At 36.5% G+C, this 17,652-nt stretch overlaps 1 protein-coding gene across 1 annotated transcript in view; it reads right to left on the bottom strand.

The window, feature by feature from the left end:
• LOC147355118 (uncharacterized) overlaps positions 1 to 13,817 on the bottom strand; it is a 103,790-nt gene extending 89,973 nt beyond the window's left edge. The window contains exon 1 of the mRNA XM_086349364.1: positions 13,535 to 13,817. Coding sequence (XP_086205490.1) covers positions 13,535 to 13,817 — 283 coding nt within the window. The remainder of the gene's footprint in view (positions 1 to 13,534) is intronic.
• Between the last annotated feature and the right edge of the window lie 3,835 nt (positions 13,818 to 17,652).

The raw sequence follows: 17,652 nt of genomic DNA, 5'->3' as shown, positions 1-17,652 counted from the left end.
GTTTCATTCTTTTACAAGTGGTTGACCAGATTTCCCAGCACCACTTGTTAAAGAGATTGTCTTTAATCCATTGTATATTCTTGCCTCCTTTGTCAAAGATAAGGTGTCCATATGTGCATGGATTTATCTCTGGGCTTTCTATTTTGTTCCATTGATCTATATTTCTGTCTTTGTGCCAGTACCATACTGTCTTGATAACTGTGGCTTTGTAGTAGAGCCTGAAGTCAGGTAGGTTGATTCCTCCAGTTCCATTCTTCTTTTTCAAGATAGCTTTGGCTATTCTAAGTTTTTTGTATTTCCATACAAATTGTGAAATTATTTGTTCTAGCTCTGTGAAGAATACTGTTAGTAGCTTAATAGGGATTGCATTGAATCTATAAATTGCTTTGGGTAGTATACTCATTTTCACTATATTGATTCTTCCAATCCATGAACATGGTATATTTCTCCATCTATTAGTTGTCCTCTTTGATTTCTTTCACCAGTGTTTTATAGTTTTCTATATATAGGTCTTTAGTTTCTTTAGGTAGATATATTCCTAAGTATTTTATTCTTTCCATTGCAATGGTGAATGGAATTGTTTCCTTAATTTCTCTTTCTTTTTTCTCATTATTAGTGTATAGGAATGCAAGGGATTTCTGTGTGTTGATTTTATATCCTGCAACTTTACTATAATCATTGATTAGTTCTAGTAATTTTCTGGTGGAGTCTTTAGGGTTTTCTGTGTAGAGGATCATGTCACCTGCAAACAGTGAGAGTTTTACTTCTTCTTTTCCAATTTGGATTCCTTTTATTTCTTTTTCTGCTCTGATTGCTGTGGCCAAAACTTCCAAAACTATGTTGAATAGTAATGGTGAAAGTGGGCACCCTTGTCTTGTTTCTGACTATAGAGGGAATGCTTTCAATTTTTCACCATTGAGGATAATGTTTGCTGTGGGTTTGTCATATATAGCTTTTATTATGTTGAGTTATGTTCCTTCTATTCCTGCTTCTGGAGAGTTTTTATCATAAATGGATGTTAAATTTTGTCAAAGGCTTTCTCTGCATCTATTGAGATAATCATATGGCTGCGATCCAAAAGTCTACAAGCAATAAATGCTGGAGAGGGTGTGGAGAAAAGGGAACCCTCTTACACTGTTGGTGGGAATGCAAACTAGTACAGCCACTATGGAGAACAGTGTGGAGATTCCTTAAAAAACTGGAAATAGAACTGCCTTATGATCCAGCAATCCCACTGCTGGGCATACACACTGAAGAAAGCAGAAGGGAAAGATCACGTGTACCCCAATGTTCATCGCAGCACTGTTTATAATAGCCAGGACATGGAAGCAACCTAGATGCCCATCAGCAGATGAATGGATAAGAAAGCTGTGGTACATACACACAATGGAGTATTACTCAGCCATTAAAAAGAATACATTTGAATCAGTTCTAATGAGGTGAATGAAACTGGAGCCTATTATACAGAGTGAAGTAAGTCAGAAAGAAAAACACCAATACAGTATACTAACACATATATACGGAATTTAGAAAGATGGTAACAATAACCCTGTGTACGAGACAGCAAAAGAGACACTGATGTATAGAACAGTCTTATGGACTCTGTTGCAGAGGGAGAGGGTGGTAAGATTTGGGAGAATAGCATTGAAACATGGATAATATCATGTATGAAACGAGTTGCCAGTCCAGGTTCGATGCACGATACTAGATGCTTGGGGCTAGTGCACTGGGACGACCCAGAGGGATGGTATGGGGAGGGAGGAGGGAGGAGGGTTCAGGATGGGGAACACATGTATACCTGTGGCGTATTCATTTTTATATTTGGCAAAACTAATACAATTTTTAAAGTTTAAAAATAAAATAAAATTTAAAAAAAATTTTAATCATAAAAAAAAAAAAAAAAAAACTAATTGTGCTTGGTCAGGGACCACTAACCTTGGATTACCTAAATGCCTCATAAATTAACATACTATTCAACATGCACTGCCTCCAATTAAGAATTTTCCCTGAAGTAAAAGAAACAATGCATTGACAACCATTAATTTTGCTGCCCCAATGATAGAAGTAATTGATTTTTAAAAAATAATGTAGATTCAGCTCTAGCTCCAAGAGAGACAACATCCCATGAAGTTGGTTTTTCTGCACAATTATCATATATATAACCTATACTCATGACAATATATGTTGCTCTCCTTACTTTAGCCACAATGCTAAGTCTTTGAACAGATGAATCCAGAAAAAAAAAGGGGTAGAAGGTGATTTTGGTACTTCTTACTCTTACACCTAATGCTGCTGCTGCTGCTAAGTTGCTTCAGTCATGTCCGACTCTGTAAGACCCCCACAGATGGCAGCCCACCAGGCTTCCCTGACCCTGGGAATCTCCAGGCAAGAACACTGGCATGGGTTCCCATTTCCTTCTCCAATGCATGAAAGTGAAAAGTGAAAGTGAAGTCGCTCAGTCATGTTCGACTCTTGGAGACACCATGGACTGCTGAGGATGACGTACTCCTTTTCCTATTTGGAACCAGTCCAGTTCTAACTGTTGCTTCCTGACCTGCATACAGGTTTCTCAAGAGGCAGGTCAGGTGGTCTGGTATTCCCATCTCTTTCAGAATTTTCCACAGTTTATTGTCATCCACACAGTTAAAGGCTTTGGCATAGTCCATAAAGCAGAAATAGATGTTTTTCTGGAACTCTCTTGCTTTTTCGATGACCCAGCAGATGTTGGCAATTTTATCTCTGGTTCCTCTGCCTTTTCTAAAACCAGCTTGAACATCTGGAAGTTCACATATTGCTGAAGCCTGGCTTGGAGAATTTTGAGCATTACTTTACTAGTGTGTGAGATGAGTGCAATTGTGCGGTAGTTTGAGCATTCTTTGGCATTGCCTTTCTTTGGGACTGGAATGAAAACTGACCTTTTCCAGTCCTGTGGCCCCTGCTGAGTTTTCCAAATTGGCTGGCATATTGAGTGTAGCGCTTCCACAGAATCATCTTTCAGGATTTGAAATAGCTCAACTGGAATTCCATCACCTCCACTACCTTTGTTCCTAGTGATGCTTTCAAAGGCCCACTTGACTTCACATTCCAGGATGTCTGGCTCTAGCTGAGTGATCATACCATTGTGATTATCTGGGTCATGAAGCTCTTTTTTGTACAGTTCTTCTGTGTATTCTTGCCACCTCTTCTTAATATCTTCTGTTTCTGTTAGGTCCATGCCATTTCTGTTCTTTATCGAGCCCATCTTTACATGAAATGTTCCCTTGGTATCTCTAATTTTCTTGAAGAGATCTCTAGTCTTTCCCATTCTGTTGTTTTCCTCTATTTCTTTGCATTGATTGCTAAGGAAGGCTTTCTTATCTCTCCTTGCTATTCTTTGGAACTCTGCATTCAGATGGGAATATCTTTCCTTTTCTCCTTTGCTTTTCACTTCTCTTCTTTTCACAGCTATTTGTAAGGCCTTCCCAGACAGCCATTTTGCTTTTTTGCATTTCTTTTTCATGGGGATGGCCCTGATCCCTGTCTCCTGTACAATGTCACAAACCTCCATCCATAGTTCATCAGGAATTCTGTCTATCAGATCTAGTTCCTTAAATCTATTTCTCAGTTCCACTGTATAATCAGAAGGGATTTGATTTAGGTCATACCTAGTGGTTTTCCCCACTTTCTTCAATTTGAGTCTGAATTTGGCAATACTACTCTCCTTTATAAAAATTCTTTGTTTATTTATTTAAGTTAGTCTTTCTTTGGTAATTGTCAATATTGCAACTAAACAATTAGAGCTACCAAATTAGAGCAGCATCCACAGAAATTTGAGTTTAGCATTTTTCAACCAACACTTTTAACAAAAATTAGTTTTTCAAATATTTAGAAAAGCAAAAAAAAAAAAAAAAAAACAGATCAAGTATACAAGTCTCATTGTAAGTTTTTTTTTTATATTTCATTGGAAGATAAATTAAAATTTGATGTTACTGAGAGCAGTCATTATGATGGGGAAATTTTGGTCATGAACACTGAAAACAATTGAAAAGACTGAAATAAACACAGAGCTTCAGATACAAACTACAATTCTACTATAGTTATTGAGCGAGTAAAAGCTACTTTATCACCAGCTTTCTATTTCCCCAAAGCAGTGGGTAGAAAAGTAAGGTGATTATTTTAATTAAACAGACTAATGTCAAAATGAAAGGATCATTAATATTGCTATGACAGTGGAATGATGGACTACTTTGTGCATAAGAGTTCTTATTTAGGAGTAGAGAAAGTCTTTCCAAAGGCCTAGCACAGTTCCCGTCACACAATGGATGCTAATTAAATAATTTCTGATTGTGTAAATTAAAGAGTTAATACAAATTAAGCCTTATAGGATTTTCTTTGGTGTGACATAATCAAAAATATCTGAAACAAAAGATTAATTTTATTATCTAAGGAAAATAAGATCAAAATGAAAATATAAATTTGTAAGACAAGTAATAGTATTGAGAAAATAGTCATAAGCATATTTAAGAGAAAATATCTTCAACAATACATGATTATATAACATTTTCCCATTTCAGACATTCACTAATAAGCAGGAAGTGTATTTTGTGTTATATTAAAAAAAATAGAAAAAACTGACAAACGTATTGGAAAGTATTTTATGTTCTCTGATGTTCTATCAATGTCAAAATAAGGAAATGCAAATTAAGCCAACAATGAGATTGCCATTTTTAAACACTTTTTACAATAAAATCTTGAATGATGATAACTAAAGGACAACATTGTTTTGAAAGAATTTTAAAAATTTAAGAATCCTTTTTTATTCCTTACCCTTAGGTCTCCCCTTTAAACAGTAGTAGTAGTGAAAGTGAAAGTCACTCAGTCATGTCCGACTCTTGCGACCCCATGGACTGTAGCCCGCGAGGTTCCTCTGTCCATGGGATTCTCCAGGCAAGAATACTGGGCAGTAGTTAAATAGAATTCATTCTGCCATTCTCTCTAATCTCTACTCTTCTCCAACGCCCACAGCTGCCACTTCAGTTTAGTTTTAACATCATAGGTACCTGAATTCCCACCATTACCTTCTATTTTGTCCTTCAGGCCCCAGTCTTATTTCCCTTAATGCATTCTCTTCTTTCAGCCACAAAGCAATTTTGATCATGTCACTCCTCTATTTAAAACTATTGTTATAGCCATCTCTTTGCCCTTACTTAAAGTCAAATTGATTAATATGTTTTCCAGACACTTCATTCACTTTTATGTTGCTGTTCAATTACTTATCCAACTTCATTTTCCCTTTTCCCTGTCCTTCAACCCATCTCCCTTTCTATAGTTCCAGAACCTTCCATCTGCCCATGTTCTCACTTACCTCTTAACCTTGGCCTAGGTATTCTCTTCGCAAAACATGCTTCCTTTCATGTGACTGACCTCCAAGCATCCTAGACATGGACTCAGTTTTGACAGCAATCACTCTATCATTACTGATAGATAGCCAAACATCTGGCTAGTTTCCAGAGCAACTTATAATTACCCAATTACAGCACTGCACTGCAGACAGGCAGTTGTTTTTTCCAAATGAAGTTTCTTCATTTGGGTATCTGAAGTACAACTATACTTGATTATTGAAAAAAATGAGTCAATCAAAATTCATGGAATGTGCAATATTTGGCACAATATTATTAATTCTAGAACCCTATCTAAAATATGTAATCCCAAGAGTAGAAAATATAGGTACATAATAGTATTTATAGTAACACTATTCTACAAGTTTAAATATAGGATATCAGGTAAATGCATTAGGGCAGCACTAGTCATTTGCTATTTGTGTTTACTTTCAAAATGTATTCTCCTGAAAACATTTTTCCCTTTTTACCATCATGGTTTATAAGGAATAGGCCCCCCTCTCAAGGAGTGGACCTTCATCAGCTTAAACTAATCAGCATATTCCATTCTTCTTGAACCAGTAATTAGCTCACAAATTAACTAAGAAGCCATCTAGAGCCAATATAGCTCTGAAAGATAATTACTAGGGCTTCAAAAGAAGGAAAAGTCATTTTCCTTTTCCACTAGACAGGACTGAATGCCGTTATAGTTAAAAGATATGAGGTCTGATAGAGAGACATTTTTAATTAAAATTTTAATAAGATAATTGTAGGTTCATATGCATATATAAGAAATAATAGATCCCGTGTGTCTTAGCAATAACAAAGTATCATATGCTGGGTGCTTATAAACAAAAGAAATTTATTTGTCACAATTCTAAAAGCTGAAGCTCAAGATTACAGTGGCAGCACAGTTGAGTTCTGGTGAGACTCCTCTATCAGGTTACAGACTGCCACCTTCTGGTTTTATCCTCATGTGACAAAGCGCAGAGACAGGAAGCAAGCTCTCTTGTGACTCTTACACAGCACTAACCCCATTCAGTACGGCCCCACCCCCATGACCTAATTCTATTACCTCCCCAAAGCTTAACCTCCTAATACCATCACATGGGAGTTAGAGTTTCAACATACAAATTTGAGGGGGTGGACACAAACATTCAGTTCATAACACTGCATCCCTTTTATCTAATTTCCCCCAATATCTTACAAAAAGACCATATCACAACCAAGAAATTGACATTGACAGAGTTAAATTATTAATCAGTTCCATTTTACAAAGCTTTTTGACATCCTATTATAACACACCAACTTCCCTCTTATCCAAGCTCTCTGACACCAATCCTGACCCCTGGCAACCATTAACTAAAATGCTCTCCATTTCTGTAATTTTGTCAACCTAAGAATTACATAAATTGAATCATAAAGTTTATAACCTTTTAGATTGGTCTTTCCACAGCATAATTCTGTGAAGATTCACTCAAGTTGCTGTACATATCAGTAGTCCATTCATTTTTATTGGTGAATAGTATTCCATATTATAGATGTACCATAGTTTGTGTTATATATTCATCCATTAAAGGACATCTGAGGTGGTTCTACTCTATGGCTGTTTTGACATATATACACTACTATATATAAAATGTATAACTAGTAAGTACTGACTGTATAGCACAGTGAATTTTACAATACTCAGTAATGACTTCCATGGGAAAGGATTTAAAAAAGAGTGATGTATATCTGATTCACTTTGCTATACAGTAGAAACAACACAACATTGTAAATTAAATATATTCCAATAAAAATTTAAAAATAAACTAAGGCTACTATATATATTCAAATGCAAGCTTCTGGATGAACATAATTTTTTTATTTCTCTGGCATTATGCTGAAAAGTACAATTGCTGATTTTTTATGGTAGTAACATAGTTTGATTAAGAAACTGCCAAACTGTTTTTCAGAGTGGCTATATCATTTCACATTTATACCAGCAATGTGTGAATAATCAATATTCTTTGCACCTTAACAGCATTTAGTAGTGCACTATTTTATATCTTAGCCTTTCTATAAAGGTATCTAGGAAATGGCAACCCACTCCAGTGTTCTTGCCTAGAGAATCCCAGGGACGGCGGAGCCTGGTAGGCTGCTGTCTATGGGGTCGCACACAGTCGGACACGACAGAGCGACTTCACTTTCACTTTTCACTTTCCTGCATCGGAGAAGGAAATGGCAACCCACTCCAGTGTTCTTGCCTGGAGAATCCCAGGGACGGTGGAGCCTGGTGGGCTGCCGTCTATAGAGTCGCACAGAGTCGGACACGACTGAAGTGACTTAGCAGCAGCAGCAGTGTTATTTTACTGAAATTTTAGTTTATGTTTCCCTGTTAGGTTATGACCTTATTCATCTGTTCTTGTGGTTATTTACCATTTATATTCTTTTTAGTGAAATGTCTTCTGCCTATCTTCTGTTTGGATTCCTCTTTCATTTTTCTTGCTTGCTTCCTTCCTTTCCTTCATTCTTTTTACTATTGAGTTGAGCATTGTATATTTTCTAGATACTAGTCTTTTTTTTGGATAAGTGGTTTGCAAATATTTTCTCCCAGGGCCTAATTTGTGATTTCATATAGGGTCTTCAACCGAGCAGATCAGTTAATTTTGATGAAGCACAACTTATCACAATTATTCTTTTTATGAATCACAGTTTTTATATCAAGTCTAAGAATTCTTTATCTACCCCTAGATTCTTAAGTTCCTTTTATTTTTCCTTTATTTTTTTTCCTAGTTTTATATTTAAGTTTATGATGCAGTTGGGGTTATTTTTTCACATTAGGTAGTCAGACATCCATTTTAGTTACAAGTCACCTGTGGAAAGTTGATGAATCAATGGGAGAACCTGTGAATGAGGCTGTCACTACAAAGGATAGAGAAAATATTTCTTGTGCCTAACTCTGAAGGTCTTAAGCTAATGATTTTCTTTATATTGCCTTAAACACGTTAATTTTTGTTTGCTAACCATAAAAGAATTTTAACATGCCAATATTAGTATGAAAAACCTTACAATGGAATCTGGAAGAAATATAAATTAATAAGTAAATTGTTGCTGATGTAAAGAGAAATGCTGGTTTAAGGAAACAAGATGTAATTCTTTATGTAGGATGGTCACAACTGTGTAGAAAACAAGCAAAACTCCCTCATATACTAATAATTAAAAGGAAATAAGTGAAATTATTTGCATGTCATTGACCTTTAGATGATGTTCCTTAATACATAATATTTTTTTAAAAAGATATTATTTCATCTTAGCAGCACATTCTTCCAGTCTTTCAAATATTGGAAAGATGTTCATGAGATAATTGACACAACAGTTACAGTTTTTAAATTATCTTTAAATTTATGTGTCCAAATAATTTATTTCACATAAAAACCCAAGAAAAGTATCTACTGTGAGTTTAGTATGCATACAAAACATATGACATTCAACTATGTAAAACTACAATATTTATTTCTTTAGAATAAGAACATTTAATATGAACATAAAACTAAATCATGTTAAAAATGTAATGAAAATATCAAAGAAAGACTATTTTTTATTTATTTGTATAAATTACTACAAAACAGTAACCAGAATATTCAATTACTATTCACTAATTTACCATGAGTCATGTAATTTTTTTTTTGAGTCATGTAATTTTTTTCCTATAAATGTGCTTCAAAATCTTTTACTCTTTGTTATTATATTTAGGTATTTGATTCCTTTTGAGCTTTTTCTTTTTTTTTGGTTTGTGGGTAAAGTAAAGGTCCAATGTCATTCTTACACACATAAATCCAGTGTACCAGCAACATCAGCTGAAAATACTAGTTTTTCCCCATTGGATAGTCTTGCTGTTCTTGCCAATATTTACAATTGCTAGGACAGGGAAGCAATCTAGATGTCCATCGACAGATGAATGGATAAGGAAGTTGTGGCACACATACACAATGGAATATTACTCAGCTATAAAAAGGAAGACATGTGAGTCAGTTCTAATGAGGTGGATGAACCCAGAGACTATTATACAGAGTGAAGTAAATCAGAAAGAGAAAGATAAATACCGTATACTAACACATATATATGGAATCTAGAAAGATGGTACTGATGAATTTATTTGCAAGGCAGCAATGAAGAAACTGACATAGAGAACAGACTTACAGACATAGGGGAGAGGGAAGGAGAGAGTGAGATGTATGGAGAGAGTAACATGGAAACTTACATTACCACATGTAAAATATACAGCCAATGGGAATTTTCTATATGACACAGGAACTCAAACAGAGGCTCTGTATCAACCTAGAGGAATGAGATGGGAAGAGAGATGGGAGGGAGGTATAAGAGGGAGGAAATACATGTATACTTATCGCTGATTCATGTTGATGTTTGATAGAAAACAAAAACATTCTGTAAAGTAATAATCCTTCAATTAAAAAATAAACAAAAAACACATTTCAGTCGATAATTTTTTAAATTCCTATTTAACATAAATAAAGTGCTAATTTTAAAATTGTATTAAACTTTATGCTATGCTATGCTAAGTCACTTCAGTCGTGTCTGACCCTGTGCGACCCCATAGACAGCAGCCCACCAGGCTCCCCCGTCCCTGGGATTCTCCAGGCAAGAACACTGGAGTGGGTTGCCATTTCCTTCTCCAATGCATGAAAGTAAAAAGTGAAAGTGAAGACGCTCAGTCGTGTCCGACTCTCAGCAGCCCCATGGACCGCAGCCCAGCAGGCTCCTCCGTCCATGGCGTTTTCCAGGCAAGAGTACTGGAGTGGGGTGCCATTGCCTTCTCCAAACTTTAAGTCCACATTAAACTTAAGTCCATTTTAAAATGATTTTTAAAATCCCTTTCCTCCCTTTCATTTTAATGTATTCTCTACAAATTTAATCTTTTCTCATTTGTAGTTTGTGTTGCCATCTCTGCTTTCTGCTTTTTGTCTTCTTGTTTGTGATTTTTAATTGTTTAAAGACATGCTTTAAAAATTTAAACAAGTTTTTTCTAGTGTGTAAGCAGATTTATCAGCTCATACCCTGAAAATGCCAAATGTTTATCATACCTTATTGAAAGACATTTTTGACCCCATAACATTTAAACAAAAACATCTTAGTTTAAAAAAAGGTTTCCTTTTCTGTGATATATATTAACATAATTTTAAATAAAAAGAGACATTTCATGAATGTCAGCTTTTTCCCAAAAATATACTGAAAAAACCCAGAATATACTGGCATTATATTTTATTATTGGTACTGATAGAAATAGATGACATAGCAATGTAAAACAACCTATTTATTATTTTCCTCACTGGATATAATAGCAGTTGTTTTATTTATTTAACAATTTAGAACAATCGTTCATGAAAAGCATTCAGAAAAAAAGTAACAATAGGACACTATTCACAACTAATCCAACATGCATACTTTTCTGTTTTTATTTAGTACAATAGATTTAATTTAAGGAAGAATGAACGAATGAAATACTTTGTCTTCTAAATATTTCAAGCTCATAGTCTTAGGGCTTTGAGGGTTTTTTTTTTGTTTTTTAAGATGACAAAGTTTCTCCTGAAATGTTCAATAAAGAACACTGTCAGCCAAATTTTTTCCAGAAAGATTTAAGAGTAATATACTTTTATTGAGAGGAATTTTAAATGTTAAAAAATTCTTAAATCAAAAATGAAAACAAAATGTACAGTAAAATTCTATTCAAATTTAAAGGGTCAGATGTCACCTATAAATTCTGTGGTGTTGGATCCATTAGGTGACATAACATGGGGATGAGGAAAGGGGCATTTAAGAATATAACCTCAATTTCATAAGTAAAGCAATGAAAGTTTAGAAGACTTTTCATCCCACATAGTTAGATTGGTATAGAAGTAATATTCAAACTTGTATCTGTCCAGGTCTATAGCCTGTGATTTGAAAATCCATACTGTACCTCCCAACAATGCTCACACACATAGTAATTTATTATAATACTTGACTAAAAAAATCACATCCATCATACTTCATAACTTATTACTATATTATTAAGAGAAACTCAGTGGTTAGCTAACAACTTCCAGGAGCATTTAATTATCTTGGAATATCTACTCGAAATTCAAAGCAAATAAGTAATTAAATGTTTATAGAAAAAAATTAAAACAGTTAAAGTAAAATCTCTAAGACTGCTATGTCTAGCCAGTGCATGTGGACACAATGCTGGGTCACAGGCAGAGGATCAGCAAGGAAACAGGGCCCTGGAGGCATCCTCCTACCTAGGCTTTACTTCTTGTTGCTGTACGGAAGGGAAATCGAGATGCTTTGTACGGGAGACACCTATGTGGTAGGGAGGACACTCAAAGCCATTTGGGAAACTGGTTATTTACCACAGGGGTAGGAAATTTTAATACTTTAATAAATGGTATGCCTGTATAAAAAGCATGCTGAATCTGTATCATACTGGTTCTAGGTGTGCTGAGATGTGCTGAGACACTGACCCGTGCAGCCGGTTGCGGTGGTCAAGAGGGCCAGGTAAGGTTACTTCACTGAACCACACTAATGCTGTTTTCTGCGTCTCTTCTAGTGTCATAAGCTGTGGAGCACTTTTCTCGTAGAGCTATCTATCATCCACTTAACTGTTTCCACTTAAAGAATCATCTTTAAAAAAAGTAGCATGCTTTCTTATGTTTATCTATATTTGTGGTATTGTCGCTGTTGTTGTTCATTAATAATGTTAACTGGAAAAGGGCCCATTGAGGCAAGAAGTTCAGATTCAAACTGGCTTCCATGATAAACTGTGTGAATGTGGAATATAATCCAAATTTCTTTTAGAGCTATAAGTTGCCTTAGCAGTATAATTATGAGATGGGAAGAGATTTGTTCATCCAATTAAGTGTGGAGTCATTGCTAACCTTTAAAATACTCTCTATGAAATAAAAACTTACACATTTAGAAAATATAGCTTAATGTAAGAGATGGCTGGATGGCATCACTGACTCAATGGATGTGAGTCTGAGTGGACTCCGGGAGTTGGTGATGGACAGGGAGGCCTGGCCTGCTGTGATTCATGGGGTCGCAAAGAGTCGGACACGACTGAGCGACTGATCTGATCTGATCTGAAGAGAGGCATCTGAAGAAACTTTTGAGAATCTTACATTGAAAAGTGGCTGCAAATCCATTCTCTATGTCTGTGTCTCTAGAGTAGCACTGAAATATACACACTACATGCTCAGTTGCTTCAGTCGTGTCTGACTCTTTGTGATCCTATGGACCCTATAGCCCATGGCTTCTCTGTCCATGGGATTTCCCAAGCAAGAATACTAAAAGAAAGAAAAGTGAAGTCACTCAGTCGTGTCCAACTCTTTGCAACTCCATGGACTGTACCCTACCAGGCTCCTTTGTCCATGGGATTTTCCAGGTAAGAATACTGGAGTTGGTTGCCATTTCCTTCTTCAGGAGATCTTCCTGACTCAGGGAGTGAACCCAGGTATCCCACATTGTAGACAGGCGCTTTACCGCCTGAGCCATCAGGGAAGTCAAGAATACTAAAATGGGTTGCTATTTCCACTCCAGGGGATTTTCCTTATCCAGGGATGGAACCTGCTGTCTGCTGCATTATAATTGGTGGATTCTTTACAGCTTAGCCACCAGGGGAGCCTAAGTAAGTGCTCAGTCGTGCAGGACTCTTTGCGATCCCATGGATTGCAGCCCACCAGGCTCCTCTGTCCATGAGATTTTCCAGGCAAGGATACTGGAGTGGGTTGCCATTTCATGTGTAAAGTAGATAGCTAATGAGAAGCTGCCATATAGCACACGGAGTTCAGTTTGATCTCTGAAACGACCTAGAGGGGTGGAATGGCGGGGAGGGTGGGATAATGACTCAAGAGGGAGTGGATTTATACTAAAGGCTGATTTACATAGTTGTAGGGAAGAAATCAACACAACATTGTAAAACAATTATTCTTCAATTAAAAAAAAAAAAAACTTAAAAACGTAAAAAGTGTCAGGAGGTCCGCTGGATTATATTTGAAGAACAGAATTGAGAAACCAAGATGCTGGAATCAAGCAAATCTCACACGTGAATTCAAGTGTGAATACATATTCCCCAGAGCAACAGAGTTCATATAATATTTGATTTACTTAGAAATAAACTGATAACAAGGAGTACACACCTGTTGCTGTTTGGGCCGACAATCTAGGCCAGTCGCTTGGTCTGGCTTTCACAGGATGGAGGGCTCCCTTGCCCAGGGAAGCAGCCGGCCGGCCCTTGCTGTCTCCTTCCATGTCGCCATGAATCTGGTGGCCCACCCAGGCCAAGCCAGCCCCATATGGCTGTAACACCTTCCACTGCAGGTATGCTGGCCCCTCAGAGAATGCTGCCTTAGTGATTGGCAGGCCACTGTGTTTGTTCCCATAATGCAGCGCGGTGCTGGTGCTGCGCATGTGCATGTGCATCCTTAAAGCGAACCCCTTGAGGCAGTGGCATTGTTTTTACCCCAATACAGGGTTCGCGGCTCAAAGGCTGTCAAGTCAAAACATACAACTAAGACAAAGAGCTGGAGAAGGAAGGATTTATTACTTGCAGTAAGTAAGGAGAACACGCGGGATCTTTCCTAAAGCAGTGTCTCCTCGAATAGCAAAACTGTGGATGTTTTAAGCTAAAGGTATATGTGTGTTTGTGAAGGGGCTTGAGGTGAGGAGAATTCAACACCAAATTGGGACAGAAGTTGACAGAATCCAAGCTTTAGTTCATTGAGTGAGGAGGGTCAGAAAAGTCTTCACCATCTTCTCTTTAGTTCTGGTTGATCCGGTGGTTGAGAGCTTAAGGGGTTTTAAATTCGGCAAAATATGTCAATAAAGTGTTTCAGGCTAAACCGGAACTGGGGGGTCCTTAAAACTTAATATCTTTGCTATTGTTACTTCTCTTGCCTGATGAAATTATTTTTATTGTTTTCTTAAGGTTATTATCGTAGGATCTGTTCAAGGGCAAGCATTGTGTCTGGGTTTGGATCACAAATGTAATTGCTTACCTCTTCTCATGTGTCAAAAAACTGTATCTAGTTCTTTTCCGAATCTCAGGGACCGGGGAGCCTGGTGGGCTGCCGTCTATGGGGTCGCACAGAATCGGACACGACTGAAGTGACTTAGCAGCAGCAGCAGCAGTTCTTTTCCTATGGACACCCCCTACCCTATCTGTATACACTGGGGCCCCCAGAAGTGATGGCTCAGCTGGAGAAAGTGGGCAGAGTTATGATGGCACCACCTTCCCTGTTTGCTATTGGACAACTCCAGTGTGCAGAGCATGTAGTATTTATATAGGAAATCAACATCACCATTTGAAGTTTGCAAGTATATTTGGGTTCTTTACTTGGTTCTATGGAAGTCATAGTTGAATACAGGTGGGAAAAGTTTATGAAAATTGTGATCGGTAATTAGCTGCCACCTGCGTCTTTGGCGAGGAATAAACATCTTTATGGCTTTAGAGTCAGTCACTAGGTTAAAAAATAAAGAATGGAATAAAGTGGACTATGTCCTCTTTCAAGCTGCCACGTCCATAGCAAAAGCAACATTTATCTGAAAATGATTTTTTTTTTAAAGGTAGCTTCAAGTCAGGATGAACATTCCTTCTAACCTAGGTTTTACAGAAGTCAAACCTCCAAAAGTATGTTGGGGAACAGATTCAATTAATGGTGGTGGTGGTGGTGGTGGTGGTGGTTTAGTTACTAAGTCATGTCCAACTCTTAATTGTTTAAAAAAAAATCCTTAGATAAATCAATTGACTACAGAAGTATTTTTCATGAAGACAGCCAGCTGATAGTTTTGGTGAAAAATTAATCGATTGATCTAAGAATAAACCAATAATATAATATACCAGTTATATATAATATACCAAATATATAATAAACCAGTTATAACTGAGGATTATAACTCTAGGAATAGCATCTCAGAAAGCTCTGAGAACTGTTCCACCCATTAGAAGTCAAAACACAGTTTTACGAAAGTTTTTTGTTTTTTTTTTTTCAACTGTCCATTAAATGATGTACTATTGACACAGCCTGGCAAGTAGTGGGTAATGGGTCATCCTGGCCTCTTATAAGATTAAACAAGAATGTTATCTTTTAAGGAGTTGTCTTGTTGGTGCTAGGAGAATGTTGCTCTTTATATTTAAATAGTATTTCTGAGGATGAGGAGGTTTGGTTGATGCATAAAGCTGATACACAATGCACAGTAGAGAAGAGAGAAGAGGCCAAAGGACAGAGGCAAAAAAAAAAGTTTATGTTTAAATTGTGCTTGTCTTGCCATAAGGTATGAATTTTATTTCAAAATAAGTAGTGCCAATCTTGGTATGCAAAATTTGGCTTCTATTCTAACTGCACTGTGGATTGAATTGCCAAATTCAAGTAAAGCTAGCTGTGTTTGACGGAGTTTAGAATTCTGTGGTAATTGCAAAAGAGTTTTTCAAGAAAAAAGAAAAAACCTTCTAATCTTCCTGTTCGCTGTTGAAGTTCTGCAGTTACCTGAAGGGAATATCTCAGTGCTCAGGTATCTTTAGTATTTCATCATTACCTTACACTTGCTTATCAAGCCTTGAGCTGAAACTTTCTTCCTTTTGTCCTCATGGAGCAAATATCTGTTCACTTTCCCTGCAGAGTTTCCATGTTGGAATCTTCCCTGTCACTTTTGTTGCTTAAGAAAAGAGCTAAGTTTAAGCTTGGTGAATGAAAATATTTCAATTGTGTGGTGGACCTAACAATATTAGGTGTCTCACTGTGCCTGAATTCCAAACAGCCTTCTTAAATGCGCTTTAAACGACATCCACAAGTAGAGGCTGATTTAACCTTTAATCGTGAATAGTTACATAAAAAATTAAACTAGCTAAACTATATTATATAAACTCTAAAAAGGAGATGTAATAGCTTAGAATTATCACTTGACATATTTTATTACTCCTTTCCATTCCCAATAGGTAATTACTCTATTGTAATGTTAAAATTCAGGCTTATAAATGCTGTTTATAAGACTATAAAGACTCTTTTTTTTCTGTAATCTGTCTTCTCTGTCTTGGCAGCCAGTTCAGTCTCTCACTATGAAAAAGAGACAGACATCAGCAATATGTGGTGAAACAAGATTTAAAAAATAGAATACTCTAAAATTAAGTAAGATAGTTTTAGTGTTGATTACTCATAATTACTCCAATTTTTTTGTTGAAATTCATCCAATGAATTGAAGAAGAGTTGGCTTGAAAATATAGTGTTTGAGTGTTTGATCTTAAAAATATATTTACGTATTTACATGTTTTTTTCTTGTAGATTACATTGGCTGTGCCTAAATTTACCAGTATAATTTAGCTAAACAGTTCTAAAATGATTGTGTTGTTATAAATTTATTCCTATTATAGATTGTCAGAAGTTTCTTCATCCCTCTCTGCTGCTCCCCCCCACTAGGTTACATGACCTTGACAAAAATCTATCTGCTTGGTCATTATGCAGATACTTCTTAAGAGTCTTCAAATTGGAGGGAGATAGTCTCTGAGATATAGACCAAAAAAAAAAAAAAAGGAGGTTTTAAGCTCTAGCAATTACTAGCTATGTGGTTTTGACTGAGATAAAATCTGAACCTCATCTTTTGCATTTTAAAAATAGAAAATACATTTTGTGCACAAAGACAATATATATATTACATTGGATAATGTTAATGCCTTTTTCACAGAACCTTATACATAGTACTATATGTTTCCTACTGTTCTGTTAATGAGGGTACAAGTAAGTCTACGTCTAAGAGGGTAGCAATTTAGGGATTTTTAGGGTGGATATTATGACTATTATGGTGTTGATTATATTCTGAGTGATAATTGGAGATTAACCAGGAGTATCTGCCACTTCTGATGTGGGACATGGATGAAGTGCTTAGTTTTCATGTTTAGCTATGCTGTCGTTTAACGTTATCGGTTCAGTTCAATTACTCAGTTGTGTCCGACTCTTTGCAACCTGATACAGTGTAGCACGCAAGCCTCCTTGTCCTTCACCAACTCCCAGAGCTTGCTCAAGCTCATGTCCATCGATTTAGTGATGTAATCCAACCATCTCATCCTCTGTCATCCCCTTCTCTTCCTGCCCTCAATCTTTCCCAGCATCAGGGTCTTTTCTAGTGAGTCAGTTCTACTCATCAGATGGCCACAGTATTGTAGCTTCATCTTCAGCATCAGTCCTTGCAATGAATATTCAGGACCGATTTCCGTTAGGATGGACTGCTTTGATCTCTTTACAGCCCAAGGGACTCTCAAGAGTCT

Source organism: Bos grunniens, chromosome 17 (assembly GCF_055505025.1).
Source record: "Bos grunniens cultivar Pamir isolate PY7600 chromosome 17, Bosgru_T2T1.0, whole genome shotgun sequence".
Lineage (NCBI taxonomy): Eukaryota > Metazoa > Chordata > Mammalia > Artiodactyla > Bovidae > Bos > Bos grunniens.
This window is presented reverse-complemented; position numbering and strand designations above follow the sequence as displayed.